The sequence below is a fragment of the Pararge aegeria genome, chromosome Z (assembly GCF_905163445.1).
Source record: "Pararge aegeria chromosome Z, ilParAegt1.1, whole genome shotgun sequence".
NCBI lineage: Eukaryota > Metazoa > Arthropoda > Insecta > Lepidoptera > Nymphalidae > Pararge > Pararge aegeria.
The window spans coordinates 1,817,424-1,833,344 of NC_053208.1; the positions used below are offsets into that span (position 1 = coordinate 1,817,424).

Genomic DNA, 15,921 nt, shown 5'->3' on the forward strand with positions numbered 1-15,921 from the left:
TAGAAATATGTTGTAACCACGTTATGAAACGAATTGGTCTTTGTGTCGTTTACTTGCCTCCACCGGTTAAACTAGACATTTTGAATAAATTTTTGGAGAGTGTAGATAATGTAACCAATCACGTAGACGACATCATTCTGTTGGGAGACTTTAATATGGGTTTTATTAATTGGTCTTCTAGTGATAATTGTGCGTACACAACACCATCAAACTACAGTAATGCTCTTGGATTCTCCCTCGTCGACTTTATATGTATTCATAATTTATACCAATTTAATTGTATCAGAAACTGTGACGACAGACTTTTGGACTTGGTACTAAGTAACATGATTAACATTACTGTAACTCAACCCTCGAACCTCCTTAGCAAGCTTGATTTGTACCATCCTAGCTTGTTAATAAGTATCGAATACTCACATGTCTCGTACCTTCGCCCTAAAAGTCGTGTCGATTATAATTACTTTAAAGCTGATTATACTACCATTGTTAAAAAAACTAAAAACATTGATTGGATACATAAATTTTCTGCCTGTAAGGATGTCGATGCTATGGTTCAGACATTTCATAAATGCTTGTTTGAGATTATCGAAAATTCTGTACCGAAACGTAAGGTAAAGTCAACTAAGTACCCTACTTTTTTCAAACGCAACTTAATTAAACTCTTAATTGATAAAGACAAACTCCGAGCCAAATTTCGCAAATATAAGAACCCCAGAGATAACTTAGAATTTGAAATCATTCGGGGACGCTGTCATAAACTCTACGATATATGCCTTAATGAATATAAACATGATGTTGAATCAAATATCCTAATAAATCCAAAATACTTCTGGAAATATTTCAAAAATAAAAAGAAAGGTGAATCATCCCTGCCCGATTCTATGAAATTGGGAAACGTAATTGCAAAATCTGGAACGGATATAGCGAATCTTTTTGCTGACCATTTTTCTTCTATCTACAGTAATACAACTAATAACAATTCGATAGTATTGCAACAAAGTAGCAACTTTACTCATTTGGCTAAGATAAAATTACTAGAAGCTGACGTATTAAAGCAGATTAAATCATTAGATCCCCAAAAGGGTGCGGGCCCTGACGGTATTCCTCCCATATTTGTTAAGCGTTGTGGCTCAGGAATTGCTCTACCTTTGACACTCATTTATAATCGATCTCTAGAGCAAGGCATCTTTCCTGAAGAGTGGAAAAAGGCTCGAATTGTACCCGTATTTAAAAAGGGTGATCGAACTGATATCAAAAATTATCGCCCCATCTCTATCCTTTCGTGCTTTTCTAAACTTTTCGAAAGTCTTGTGTACCCCATGCTTGCCAAACACTTAGATAATTTTCTGACAAGCGCGCAACATGGGTTCAGAAGCGGACTGTCCGTACAAACGAACTTATCAGATTTCACATCGGATCTTATAAAAGAACTGGATAAGGGTCAGCAGATCGATGCTATATATACAGATTTTAGCAGCGCGTTTGATAAAGTTGACCACCAACTTCTTGTCCACAAGCTTTCTCAGTACGGTATTGGGTCTTCCCTTATAAAATGGTTTAAATCATATCTTGAGCAGAGATCCCAAATTGTTGTAGTAAATGGTTATGAATCTATCAGTTACCTAGCCCAATCGGGGGTACCTCAGGGTTCTCATTTAGGGCCTCTATTATTTCTGGTTTTTATTAACGACATAACAACTGGAGTGAAAAACTGTTCTTGCTCATTATTTGCAGATGACTTGAAAATTTATAAAACCGTAAAATCGGAAGATGACATTAATTTGATACAAGATGACCTGAATAGAATAGTTAAATGGTGTGAGGTCAATAGTATGGCTCTTAATGCTAAAAAATGTTTTCATGTAAAATATACAAGAAAGAAAAAACCACTTGTCTCTAGTTACTCAATTGGTAATGTTGTACTGCAAGATGTACCGGAGATCCAAGACTTAGGAGTCACTATTGACAACAAGCTAAATTTCAGATCACATGTGAATAATGTTGTTACTAAAGCCGCGAAGATTCTGGGGTTCTTAAAACGTAATACGAGGGGGTTTTCCATTAAGACTAAAATTATATTATATAATGCCTTAGTGAGAAGCAGCCTCGAATACGCGAGTACTATCTGGAATCCTGCTTACTGCGTGCACTCGCAGCGCCTTGAAAGTATACAGCGCGCTTTTACTCGGCACCTGGCTTTTTATGTCAGTGGCCTTTCACACAGACAGCCATATAATCAGCGATTGGCAGTATTTAAAATGACATCTCTTCGTAACAGGCGGGATATTCTTGATCTGTGTTTTTTACATAAAATATTACAAAACAAAATTAAATGTAACAACCTTCTCAATCATATATCTCTGACTGTCCCGCGCCGGTACACCAGAAGTTGCAAATCCACAAATTTTTTTCATATACCATTTACTAAATCCCATCTCGGAAAACAAGCGCCTATTATACGTATTTGTGCGAAATACAACGATTTATCTAAAAAGATACCTAGCATCGATATCTTCCATGACTCACCCACAGCTTTTAGAAAAAAACTCACCGAACATTTATCGGTGAGTTAAATTTTGTGTTAAATTTTTTTTATTTTTTGCAAATTAAGTTTATATGACGCTTTGTCAATGCTATGTGCACTTGTCATTGACGTGCATATCAGTCCATGTGTTCGTGTGTGTCCTATGTTTAAAAAACGTGTAATATGCATGTTGTTAGTGCTCTTAAATAAATAAATAAATAAATAAATAAACACTGATAACTGACTTTCATCCGTGACGAGTTTCACGGTTCCGAGCCCGAAAAACAGGAAATCCCTGACCCTGATTATGTCCGATAATCAGGCACGTTGCAATTTTTAAGCAAAATAATGACCTTTTTCACTTATTCAACGAATCGCCTTAATCGAATACATATCTAATGATTTAGGCGATACCTAAAAAAAGGGTGTGCGTAAACCTTTACACGCGATTGAAGTAAAACTTGTATTATTATTTATTGATGAAAGAGTAAAATGTTTCATTCAATTTAATTTATGTTTAATTATGACTGTGAGATGGTGATAACAAAAAACCGTGGCTAAGTTCGTTGTGGGCTCTTCTTAGACCAGGGTGCGTTTGGAACCCTCCTAGCTTTAGTTTTATGCAGTCATAACCATCACTAACATTAGTGTAACATGTTAAATGTACGAACGCTTCATAATTGCCGGTAATAAGGTCTACATGAATAAAACATTTTTGTATTTGAATTTTAATTCATGGTCTTACAAAAGAGGCTGTCATAAATTTTGTAATACAATATAAAAATAGCGCCATCTATCAACACACTCGCGTAATCTAAATACTACCTAGGAGAGTACCACATCTCTATCCAGGTCACAACGTGGTCCACGCAAGCGTCAACAGATGGCGCTTTGTCATCTTTTTATAAATGAAAATATTATTTTTAAAACCTTATAATATTTATAAAGGGACTCAATTAAGGTTCACAAAACAAAAACTGTTTCAAGTTTCAAATTTTAAATTTAGCCTGACATTTCCGTAGTTTGCGGAAGTGTCTTCAGATAACGCTGTGAATTGTCCCTAATAAAAAATTCAAATGGTTTATGTAACGATTTTTTACTTTGTTTTAGTTGGACGATGCAACGCTGCAAGTGTTCAAAGACGGCGACTACGGGCCCTATCTCGATCTGGATTCCACCCTGGGTGAACAGGACGAAGAACTGGAAGGTCTTCCAGACAGGTGAGCTGTTTGCACCTATCTGATTATTAAATTAACACTCGAAAGAAACCTAAATGCAAACTCACAATACAAGTAGTCTACACGAAATAAAAAAAAACACAGTTAGGTACATGTAGTATAAAGCTGCGTTAGTGGGTAGGAACTCGACTTCATTTTGGGGGGCCGAGTTCGAATCTTTCCAGTTATGTGCGTTGTAAGTAATTAATTATATCACTTGCTTCGACGGCGAAGGAAAACATCGTGAGGAAACCTGAATGCCTTAGAGATCTACATAATGTTCTCGGTTCTCTACATAAGGTTTGCGGAGTCCACCAATCCGCACTTGGCCAGCGTGTAATTTTACACCAAATATCGTGTTACCTTTCTTCCAAACCAAGGTGGAACCATTTATTATTTACTAGCTTCTGGAATTCAACTTTGGGTCTGAAGCTCGTTAACAATTTTTAATCCTACCAAATGAACTATTCGAGATTTAGGTGTAGAAAGTACATGTCGTTTTCATTAGAATTGGTGACATGCATACAACATTTCAAAGCTATATGCACGCGGCTCGCTCGTATACAATTTTCCCTCTGGAACTTCTTAATGAATCGGGTTAAAAGGTAGCCTATGTTGTTTTCCATGTCAAAGGCTATATGCATGCCAAATGTAATCAAAATCCGTTAATATATTATCAAAATTAAGCTTAATTTGCTATACTCCGCGAAAAGCAGGAGAATCTGTGTGGTGTAATTTATAATTTCTTCAATCCTTATACTCCACACCAAACAGATCTTCGGCAATATACCCTCTACGCACGTTTCGCTCCGATTGTTAAGTAGCACTTAACAATTATTCATTGTAAAGTCAACATCTCCTGAGGATGCTCCGGTTTCGGAGCGAAATGTGCGTAGAGGGTATATTGCTGAAGATCTGTTTGGTGTAAAGTATAAGGATTGAATAAATTATAAATTACACCACACAGATTAAGTAATAGGAAATTAAGCTTAATTCTAACACTTACGGTTCGATATTGAGGTTAGAGTAGGTCCTTATAGTTCGTTTATAACAGATCGACCTGTACTTATGAATCTCATTGAACATTGCATTCAGTGCTGGTACTGAGAAGTTCTTGAAACCTCGATACCTCACAAATATTTCTCTGACCCTGGAAACGTGATCACTGGTAGAACTTTTTACCAAACCACTCACTAAAAGTTGAATTATTTCATCATCATCATCTCCCATAGGAACGATGGTTTTCGTTTAGAGCATAGACCCACCATGCTGCTCCAACGCGGGTTAGTGGGCTTCTTTTTTTTATTCCACTACAAGTTAGCCCTTAACTGCAAACTGCTGTTACGTTATGGTTCCGTCTAAGATGGTAACGGGCTTTGCTGTCATACCTCTAATCGTTTCCACGCGACATCGCACCAGAACGCTTAATCGCTTAGTTGCACGTAGTTAAGGTGATAACTAGCCATGGCAGAAGCCTCCCACAAGACTAGAGAAAATTCAGAAATTATAAATTTTTAAAATTCCCGTACCGCGTGTCGAACCCGAGACCTCCCACATAATTCCACAGCGCTCACCACTGCGCCAAGGTCGTTAACAATCTCTAACGACTATTGTCACAAGTGATAACAACCGGTAATGACGGCTTACAGTGCTCTCAAAGAAAAGTCTTCAACAGAACACAATACCTCACTTTTGGTTCGACCCGGGATTCGAACCCAAGACCTCGTGTTCCGTATTTAAACATACTAACCACTAGAACAACGAGGCAGCGAGTGGAATAATTCACCCACAGGAAATTCCCGATTTACCCGCCGGGTACTAATGTAGGTATGTATCCAGATTGTTACAGCGCATAAGTTTATTTCACCCTCCCATTATCACATCACTTCCCGAGTCCCCTCAGTGCGGTTTAATGAAAGCAATTTGCTATTTAGCTACTTCCCTGTGTGAGCAAAATTGCACCTCCGACGTTTATATAATACACAATACAATCAATGTAATACACGGCTTCTGGTTTAGGGAAAAGTGAATTTCTTTTAAGTCAGATCGAGCACAGCGGTTTTGTGATTTTTTTTTAAAGGGGCCTATTTCGGTACCGAAGTCAAAACGGTTTTTTAATTTTTATTAACGCGTCCACCTGCTAAAGCACGGTAACATGGAGAAGTTTCCCTCGTTTATTATTACACATAATATTTCATTTGATATTATTTCATGCACAGGTTCGCCCATAACATTTTTACACGCTTTATATAATTCGCTTCACCTGTATGTTTGTATTTTTGAAAACGACTCGTTTGGACTTAATTTTAACGGCCCCTTGAAACGGTCTGATTTCGATCGAACTTTGTAGATATAAAATGTATAGTCGATAAGGCAAGAAACACGTTAATTTTAAATTCATTTGTAAATCAATTTGTTAACGAATAAGACGTCAGCCAGTGCACCGACCACAGATTATAGATAGACAATTTGTCAAAGTCAAGCCGCCATGTTGTCGTACCTCACCGCCATGCCAAAAATGCCGCCATTATGGTTTGGTACGTCAAGCTAGCCAATGCCCGCCATTTCTTTGAAAAGTTATTGAAATATTTTGTTGTTATATTGCTTTTATTTTCGTATCAGCTACAGTAAATAAACTGAACTAACAGTTACAAATTATCTTGGTTTTTTATACCCAGAGTGTTTGTTCAGTTTTTTTCAATATAAATTCTCTTTGTATGCGCAATTAGGGACCCAATCCGGCATCGTAAGGTTATAAGCATAAAAATGAAAATATTTATTTTTATGTACAAAAAACTAGTTATTATAGGTTGGGTCTAAAGCGCCGCTCGTTAATAATTTTTAATCCTACCAAATGAACTATTCGAGATATAGGTGTAGAAAGTACATGTCGTTTTCATTAGAATTGGTGACATGCATACAACATTTCAAAGCTATCTGCACGCGGCTCGCTCGTATACAATTTTCCCTCTTGAACTTCTTAATGAATCGGGTTAAAAGGAAGTTACTAGTTTTTGTAGGCATAATAATGGTAATAAACTTTATTCAGCTTAAAGTTATGAAAACTAATTACTAATTACTCTAAAACTTATCGAAAGGTGCTTCAGCTGAAAAGGATGCTACCTCAGCAAGAAGCTGTAGTATTTGACTACTGCAGCGCTGATTTTTAGGTATAGCCTTGATTGACACGGATTTGCTTGGAAACGTGTTAGAAGATAGAATGCGAAGCGAACTTCAGGAGAGTATCTCCTTGTCAAGTTCAGTATACGGAAAATGTTAACTAAAATAATTAAACGATACAAAAGAACCACCACCACATAAAAAATAAATGTAAATAAAATAAATATACTACGACAAGTATTATATTTATTTTATTTATTTTATTGGTAAGTTTTTTGTTTATACAGAAATAGCTTTTTAATGGCATTATTGAACGAAATCATTGACTTCATCATACGGCTTGGAGGTGGAAGGTCATTCCAGACCTTAGAGGCCGAGTATTTAAAAGTACCACCAGTTTTATCAAGCAGTACAACTTTTCTCTAGAAATCAATCACACAATGTCACCGTTCGTAAAAAGGTTATCGTTAGCCCGATTTTCAGACTTATTTTGCAAAAGCAAAGCTGCTTGAGAGCAGGCCGCTCCGCTCTCATCTCTCACAAGACAGAAAAAAACTGAAAATCGTAAACTAATAACATGACATTGTAATATTTTGTAAAAAAAAGGACCGACATTGTAAAACAACTAAAAAACAAGAAATAGAATAGAATATCGTAGAAAGTATCTACTTAGTAATTTTCTACATTTTACTTGTTACTGACTTAATAATGTTGTAAATACTAGTATTTATTTCTTACCTTTTCGGTTGGTCGGTTCTTTTTTGTCAAAAAAATTCCTTGCCGGCTCTTCTCGGGAGAATCTGTTTTCCAAACCGGTGGTAGAGTCACTACAAATGGACTGACTTCACGTTTCAAAACTTATGAACTATACCTACTTAAATAAATGAATTTTGAATTTAATTTAAATCTACTGACAAGAAATGGTCTTTTAATTTTTCGGATTAATATATAGCCCATCGAGCTGTAAGAAGGATATCCTGGAGAGTAAACCTATCTGTCCTAAGTAGAATAGTGAAGAATAGATAGCTTGAATGTCTCAGCCATATAATGTGAAACCGAAAATACAACTCATCAAACATCCACGATCCAAGGAAAATAAAGCTTGGGACCGAGATCTTCATTCGTTCTTTAATGATCGCCGACCTTCGACAGAAGATGGCGGTTTAGAAAGAAGAATTATACTCTATGATACGATTTAATATTAATGTAGTTTTCTATAGGCAAAACAATTTTCTTAATCGATCCAGAGATTCCCCTAAAACTTTATCTCTTTATTATATTAAGCATACATTTCATTATTGCAAATATTCACTGATTCACCTTTTTAATTTAATAACTAAACTTCATTTAAACTTTTGCTTCATTGCCTCTGTGTCTTACCTTAGAAAAAGCCTACATCAATAATATAAGTCCTCCCCGGAGCGATGTGGTCTTAAACGTAGGATGTCCTTGGTTCAATACAATTTGAGAATTTCTGATTTTTCCCTAGACTGGTCTAGTGAGTAGCTTCGGCGAGGCTAGGTTCATTAAAGACTAAAATCATTAAAGACTAGTCGCGACTGAAGATGGCGCGTAGAACCGTTTAGCGATTAGCCCGCTGCATTCCTTACAACTAAGTTTGATTGCAGTCAAGGGGCTTCCCTTTATAGGAATGAAAAAAAACATACCCATCGTCTTGATAGTCGAATTCGACAAATCTGTTACAAGATAACGCCAGTGGCACTCATTTACCCGGTCACGCGTAACGGTAACCCAAATAAAATGTTCGCTTGAATCCGGCTGATCTATTCCTGTCCTATGGAAATGGTGCGACGACCTTAGCCATCCCAGTTTCTCTTAGCTTCAGCGCTAACTGACCACTGAAAACTGAGAATCATTGCAATTTCAACGTAAACAATTAAAAAAAAAATATTATTGTAACATAAGAAGTTAAATAATCATAAACAAGAAAACATGTCTCTTGAGATCTTTACCATTGACCCGAGGCAGTGAGATAAATGAAAAGGGAAGGATCTAAATATACAAAAGAGGAAGCCACTGATCCACTCATAATTCACAGCAATCAGGAATTCACAGTACCTATAAAACTACAACTTAAAATTTGACAGGTAGGTAGCTTATAGGATGTAGAAAACGTCAGATAAGAAAGGTTTCTGAAAAATTATGCCTTTAAGAAGGTGAAATAAGGGTCGGAAGTATGTATCAAAGTACTAATTTTGGATATCCCTTAATAAGGGTTGTAAAAAAGGGGTGGAAAGTTTTTGCTAATTTTTTTCGTTAAATAGTCTTCAAACCTGAAATTTGAAAGTAGATTTATTTTATCATAGCATCGACATGCATGAAAGCCAAGTGTTTTTGAAGTTATAAATAGATGAAAAGTCTTTTTTTTTTCTAATTTCCCGGGATTTTTTTTATTTTCGTGGGAAATCAAATATTCATCGCAACCGATGTGTCGGGATACAACTAGTGCTCAAATAAAGTTGAGTAATTAAATAAAATTAGTGAATCAGTACGCTTAGCACTGAACAAGTGAGGTTTACAAGTATAGACAAACAATTTAATAAATTAAGAATGCATAGAAAGTATAGAAAACTGTGGATGCAAGCGAAACCGTGCGTCCTAAGGTTTTTCATCTCACGTTGAACATTTCATTCGCGCGAACTTAGACGCCGACAAAAACAGTCTGAGAGTGTACACAATTAACTTGCACTTCGATGGATTATGCACTATACAGGGTGATTGTTTTAATGAGTTTTCTGATTTTTAATCTGGTTGCGAAAAATTAGGTTTTTAATAATCATCACTTCAACTGACTGATATCCACTGCTGGACATAGGTCTTTTGATGGAAGTTCCGAAATCCACGGTCTAGGGCCGCATGTTTCGCCGACGTTGAGCGATGCTGCGTTAACCGGTGCGGGTCGCCATTCCTGTATCTTGGGACCTAGAAGTCCAACAGTTTTTAAAACACCAATCAATTTCTTTTATTTCTATAAATTCAAAAATATTTATTCATGAGACCTTATTACAGGCACTCATGAAGCGTTCATACATTTAAAATGTAATTATCTAATTGATATAAAGATTTCACTAGCTGACCAGTGCAACTTCGTTTTGCACCAAATCGTTTATTACCGGAAAACAGAAATAAAATGTCATTTTCTAAAAATGAATCCTAGCTAGATCGATTTATCGCCCCCGAAACCCTCTGTATAGTAAATTTCATGAAAATCGTTGGAGCCGATTCCAAGATTCCAATTATATATATACAAGAATTGCTCGTTTAAAGATGTAAGATTCACATTCGATATAAAGACTTTACACGTGTGTTGTGACAGCTGTTCAGAATTGAGCTGTCACCACTTATCTTACGGCGAAGCGACTTAGGGAATATATTGGAAAACTCTTACTACTCTGTGCTACTATAATCTACTACGATCAGGGATCCACCCAAAATGATTATAGACAATTCCTCTCGTTCGGCCAGGCATTTAGACCAGCTGTGGACTGTTATAACAGAAATGATGATATTAAAACTTGCGGCTTCTTATATTTATCAAAAGAACAAACCTTATATATACCGGAAGAATAATTTCACACCAAAAATTTGGCCTAATGTTTTGTGGATAATTTCATTCATGAGCTAAAATAAGCTTAAAAGTTTGAATCACTTTGCAATTTACAATTCTTGACACTTTCGACAGTTTGCAATTTTTGACCGCAAAAATTGTGGTCCATGTTTGTTAGCATGGTCGAATATGTTCACAGATTCCTGGTTTCGAGTCCCATTTACCACCATGACTTGTACAAGATTTATTTTTTCTCGGGCACATTAAGTTGTCGGCCCCGGTTATATCCGTAAAATGTGATAACCCAGCTTTGATATGCTCTAGAACCCTATGTCTTGCCTATGATAGTAAAGGTTCATAGGGACAATAGACCACAACAAACGTGCACACTAAAGTTACGGGAATAATACGCGTTTTACATCCATAAATATAAATGTTTAAATGTTGAAACGAAGAAAAAGAATCTCTGTCACACTCCTGTATTATATAACCTATCCCGATTAAATTTCACACGATGGTCAAGTCTTAAAACAAGTGCTAAAACATGATAATACCTATTTTGGGTTTTAGGGTTTTGGTATTAGGGTTGTCTGGAGGAGATCGCTTAAAGCGATAAGACCGACTTTGCGCATTATTATTCTTCTTTTTATAATTATTCTTCTTATTATATTTATGTTTTCAATTTATATTATAAATTGTGTGCAATAAAGAATTTATCTATCTATCTATTTATAATGTTATAGCAATGCCGGTAAAAGGTTCAGCCTAAAACTAAACGCACCCAGCTCAGAGAAGTCCAAAAGAGACTAATGCCCGAATTATAATAATAGTCAATGTACAGATCTTAGTGGAGCCTATGAAAATGTAATCTTTGATCTAAAGGTTTCCGATTAGATAGATATTGGTTTTATACGATAAGATGAGATATTTAGTCGTCATTACCGGCTTTCTACAGGGTACGGTCCCCTCTGCGATTAAGAAGGGTTTAAGTCAAAGTCAAAAATATCTTTATTCAAGTAGACACTACATATGACACTTTCGATGCGTATTTTACATTAAAAAATCCGTGGAAGTGAGACAATGGCGATAATTGTTTCGTTAACTTAAAACTATAGCTCTTAAGAGGATTCCTAATGCGAAAAAATGCTTTAAAAAGCGATCAGATTAGAGCAATGTAATAGGACTTTTCTATAAGCTTACGTTTAATAAAAACTTTGAACTTTTTTGAGAGGCCATAAGCCGTAGTCCACCACGCAGTCCAAGGCACGCGGATTGGTAGATAAATAATAAATAGATATTAAAACTAAATAGGGGCGCGCACCCTAACCCATCAGATGACGCACAAGTTACAAAAGCTTTGAGATGAAAGTAAAACTAGATATTAACCTGACCCTTTAAAATGTTCACAACACATTATTAAAAAGTTTCGAAGGGTCCGTCTGCACGTGTTTGGTTTTACGGCTTTAATTGAGATGGGGAAGCATTAATAAAATCATTGTGTACAGACTCCCGTAGTTCCCGCAGGTCGCTTGTTAGTTGTGAATCAACGCCGGTTGGGTGCGCAGGCGTCGGCATTTGGCCCACATTCGCGTGTACCGCCACAGTAACATAAACCGAATAAAAGCACAAGTTCAAGTCAATACATCGTGCTGAAATTCAATTTTTTTTAAGTTTCAAAGTTCCTAACGCAAACTATATATTGAGCTGTAAGCAAAAAGTTTGCTAAAATATATATTTGTTTAATTAAATATATTTTAGTACGTGTGTTTATGTAACACCTACAAATTTTCTGTAGCATTTTATTTTACGCCATTGTTGGCCTGGAAGAAATCGCTATAAGGCAATAAGGCTCGCGAAATTGTATACGCTGTGTTGTGATTGTTTTTCGGTTTTCTGCACTGTTTATGTTTTACAGTAAAATTGATCTTACATTCATTCGTTTATTCGTTTATTCATAAATTCAATTTTAGATTTTCGTACTCACTCATATTAATAAAAATAAAAAAATAAAATATTGGCTGTCCTGCCCGTATGCCGTCACGATAAACCGCAAAGCAATGCAGCGTAAAAACCGATTAGCGGTTTGAGTTTAATGCATTAACCCTAACAAGTTAGACCGCCACTATCAGCCTCCAATATCAGTTTTAACAAATATAATATATACGAACCGGTGGTAGAATCATTACAAACAGACAGACTTGACGATTCAAAAGTGCTTATATTAGGCCTACTTGAAATAAATGAATTTTGAATTTTGAATTTTTTGAATATATTTTAAAACTCAATCCCTTCAAGCACTGTTGCCTATACTAGTTCGCCAAATAAATAATAGGTTCGGTAAGAAATCAAAAATCAATACTGACACACCTACACAATAATTGTATTGCAATGTTCGAATAATTTCAAAATAAATTCGATATTGCTATGTCCTAACGGGGCTTCATGTTCATTTGCTATCTACCTATTTACAATATTCTGTGCTGTATATGTATATATAAGGAAGGTAGGCCTAACTTGTGAATAAGATACAGAAGGAAGCGATAGTCACATCCTGTATAGCTAGTGATGTTTGAAGATGCAATCGATCGTGAACGGTTCCCATGGCTGGCGTGCGAGACCGGGCGATTGTTCTGGCGACTGCGCCATCATCAGACAGGGCTCAGTCGACTCGGGGATCGCGGTGGAAGGCCACGATACTAGAGACATCTTTACCCTGGATTCGGAAGATGATATATCGGAGCTGGAGGACTTTCAGGACGCATGCGACTACATTGAAGCGCTGGACGAGTGAGTATCTGCTATCATGGGCTGGAGACATTCTTCTCCGCGGGGAAAGGACAAAGCTAAGGCCGCCTTTGTATCCTACTTAACTAGTACTGAGTGTACTAAGTGTCTAGTTCTCTCTGTCTTAACATGTCGCGCATTAATAAAAACTATAAACAAAATTAATCCCAACTAATATTATAAAGACTTTATTAAGGCTAAGACAATAATTCACTTGATTTTTGGCATTGAGTTAGTTAAAAGGACGGAGTAACTTACTCATTATAAGGTACAAAAAAGTCCGCGAAGAAATAAATCTAACTACTATAGTTAATTACCAATAAGCAGCTTTTGTGTTCTTAAATTTTATTCGAACGCCGCTGCGAGAAACTAAAATGTGTTGCATTAGTGTCACAGTATTAATTCTTATTTAAATAAATAGTTTTATCATCAAGCGTACATAGTTTTATCATCTATACTAATATTATAAAGAGGTAACGTTTGTGAGATTGTGGCGTTGTAAGGGTTAATCTCTGGATCGTCTGAACCGATTTTCAAAATGATTTCACCAATAGAAAGCTACGTTATTGTAGAGTGTCATAGGCTATATATTAACCTGAAAACTGAAAAGAGCGCTTCGTGGGAGTCGGATTTACAAAGTAAGTAGGGAGACAAAAGGTCGATCGAAATAGTTTCATACGAACGCTGCCTTAACGATGAGAGATATATGATTGAGCACTAGAGAAAAGCTGTAGAGCTTAATACTGCCTACAAAGTCAGCGATAGCATATGTATAACTATTATATTTAAGTAACAAAAAGTTGTTTCTTATATTTAAAAAATAAATGAAATCGTCATGTTTATTGGTCATATTATTATAAAAAAAATATTAGAATTCTAGTCAAAATAAGCAAACTAATAGTCTTAAGTATTTAAAACGAATGACTTTTTCTTTTACTGCATATAATTTGGTCAAATGGTTAAAAAGATAATACCTGATAGGTAACCGCGACCATGTCGTAATCTTTTGAGTTATATTATTAAAAATCTATTTAGAAATAATCTTTGTTAGCTTATATCGGGTTGGAACTCCAGAAGAACCGTATTATATTTTTATACCAAATAATAACATTACATATTGGATAGAAGCATTATTACTTTGCTTACTAAGGAAGTAGTTGTAAAAAAAAATTAATATTAAGCGAAACTGAATATTAATTTTTTTTAGCCTTAAATGAGGGATTTGCTGCTTTCCTCTGAGGAGTTATGTCAGTAGTGTAGTCAGATCTACACAAAGTTCGGGCAAAATTAAACACATATTATAACCTCTATAGTACAAAAATAATTATTTAAATCAGTTATAATTTGTCGGAGTTATGGTGTTAAATCGTCAAACACTTTCAAACACTTCAAACACTTTGAATTCGTTTGGTTAAACGGGCTAATCTCAGGAACTGAGGTTTCAATTGGATTTTTTTTGTGGTGGTAGTATCAGTTGTATAACATCACGCTACGACCAATAGATACCACGACCTCGCTATGCAGATCATATTGTTTCTTTAAAGTTCTAAAAAGAGTCCGCTGCAATATACGACTACTTTTAAAAGGTTAACTTATATGCGGACAAAGTCGGGAGGGTCCGCTAGTAATTTATATATTAGTAAAATACTTTTTAATTTATAATTCCAATCGGAAAATTAATGTAGAAGTTATCGCGAGTTTAAAAAATTGAAGGACTACACATAAACAAAACTTGATTGAAAAGTTCTTTTTGAAAACTACAACCGCTTTGTTTACAAGAAAACACAAATTAAAAATATGTTATATAAACAAAAGCAAACGTGAACTAAATTACGGGCAACACCTTGTCGTTTATTTTTTAATTGGATCTTTCTCAACCTTGAACTTACTAACAGATATCTCCAATATGTTATCCGATTGTAAAATTTTGTTTAATGTAAAATTGCATGCAATTCGTTTTAACGAGTTACTACATAATTGTATGTATCCTAGCAGTAATGCACGGCAAGTTTATTCTTACCATCTTTGGTGTCTTTACCTTGTAATGTTCAAATCATTGCAGGTATTTTTTTTACACGTTTTATATTAGCTTCACTTGTATGTTTGTAACCGACTTCTTTGGACGCTATTTTGACCCACTTTAAACGGTCAGATTTCGTTCAAACTTTGTAAACATATGGAGGACCGATGACAATAGACTAATTTGAGAAGATTATTCCAATTCTCAATATAAAAAATAAGATTTTTATTTTCTTTATTAGTATGTTTGTAACAGACTCCTTTGGACTTTATTTTGACCCTCCTCAAGCGGTCTGATTTCGTTCAAACTTTGAAGATATATCGAGGACGGATGACAATGTACTAAAAATAAGATTATTCCATTTTTTAATTTGTAATATAAGATTTTTGTTAATTTATATAATTTTCAGCTATTTATTTAGTGACTACTAATGCAGGTATGATGTTCATTTTAATTTCCAATCATTATCTTTAACTTCTCTCTTTGATCTCTATTTATCTCTTTGACGGTGAATGGGTTACCGATTAATTTTGCTCTAATAAAAATAATAGATTAAGAAAAAATAAAAAAAATAGCTTTTATAAATAAACTAAACTAAAAGGTAGAAATTAGTTTAGTTTTTTATACCAAGCGTGTTTTTTAGTTCGAACTATTTAATTACGGTTGATAATACTAAAATATCAAAAGC

At 35.3% G+C, this 15,921-nt stretch overlaps 1 protein-coding gene across 2 annotated transcripts in view; it reads left to right on the top strand.

The window, feature by feature from the left end:
• The window catches only part of LOC120636034, a 134,009-nt gene that overhangs the window by 82,725 nt on the left and 35,363 nt on the right, over positions 1-15,921 (top strand). For both annotated transcript variants that reach the window (XM_039907278.1, XM_039907279.1), the window contains exon 4: positions 3,635-3,744. In XM_039907278.1, the coding sequence (XP_039763212.1) occupies positions 3,635-3,744 (110 nt within the window). The remainder of the gene's footprint in view (positions 1-3,634; positions 3,745-15,921) is intronic.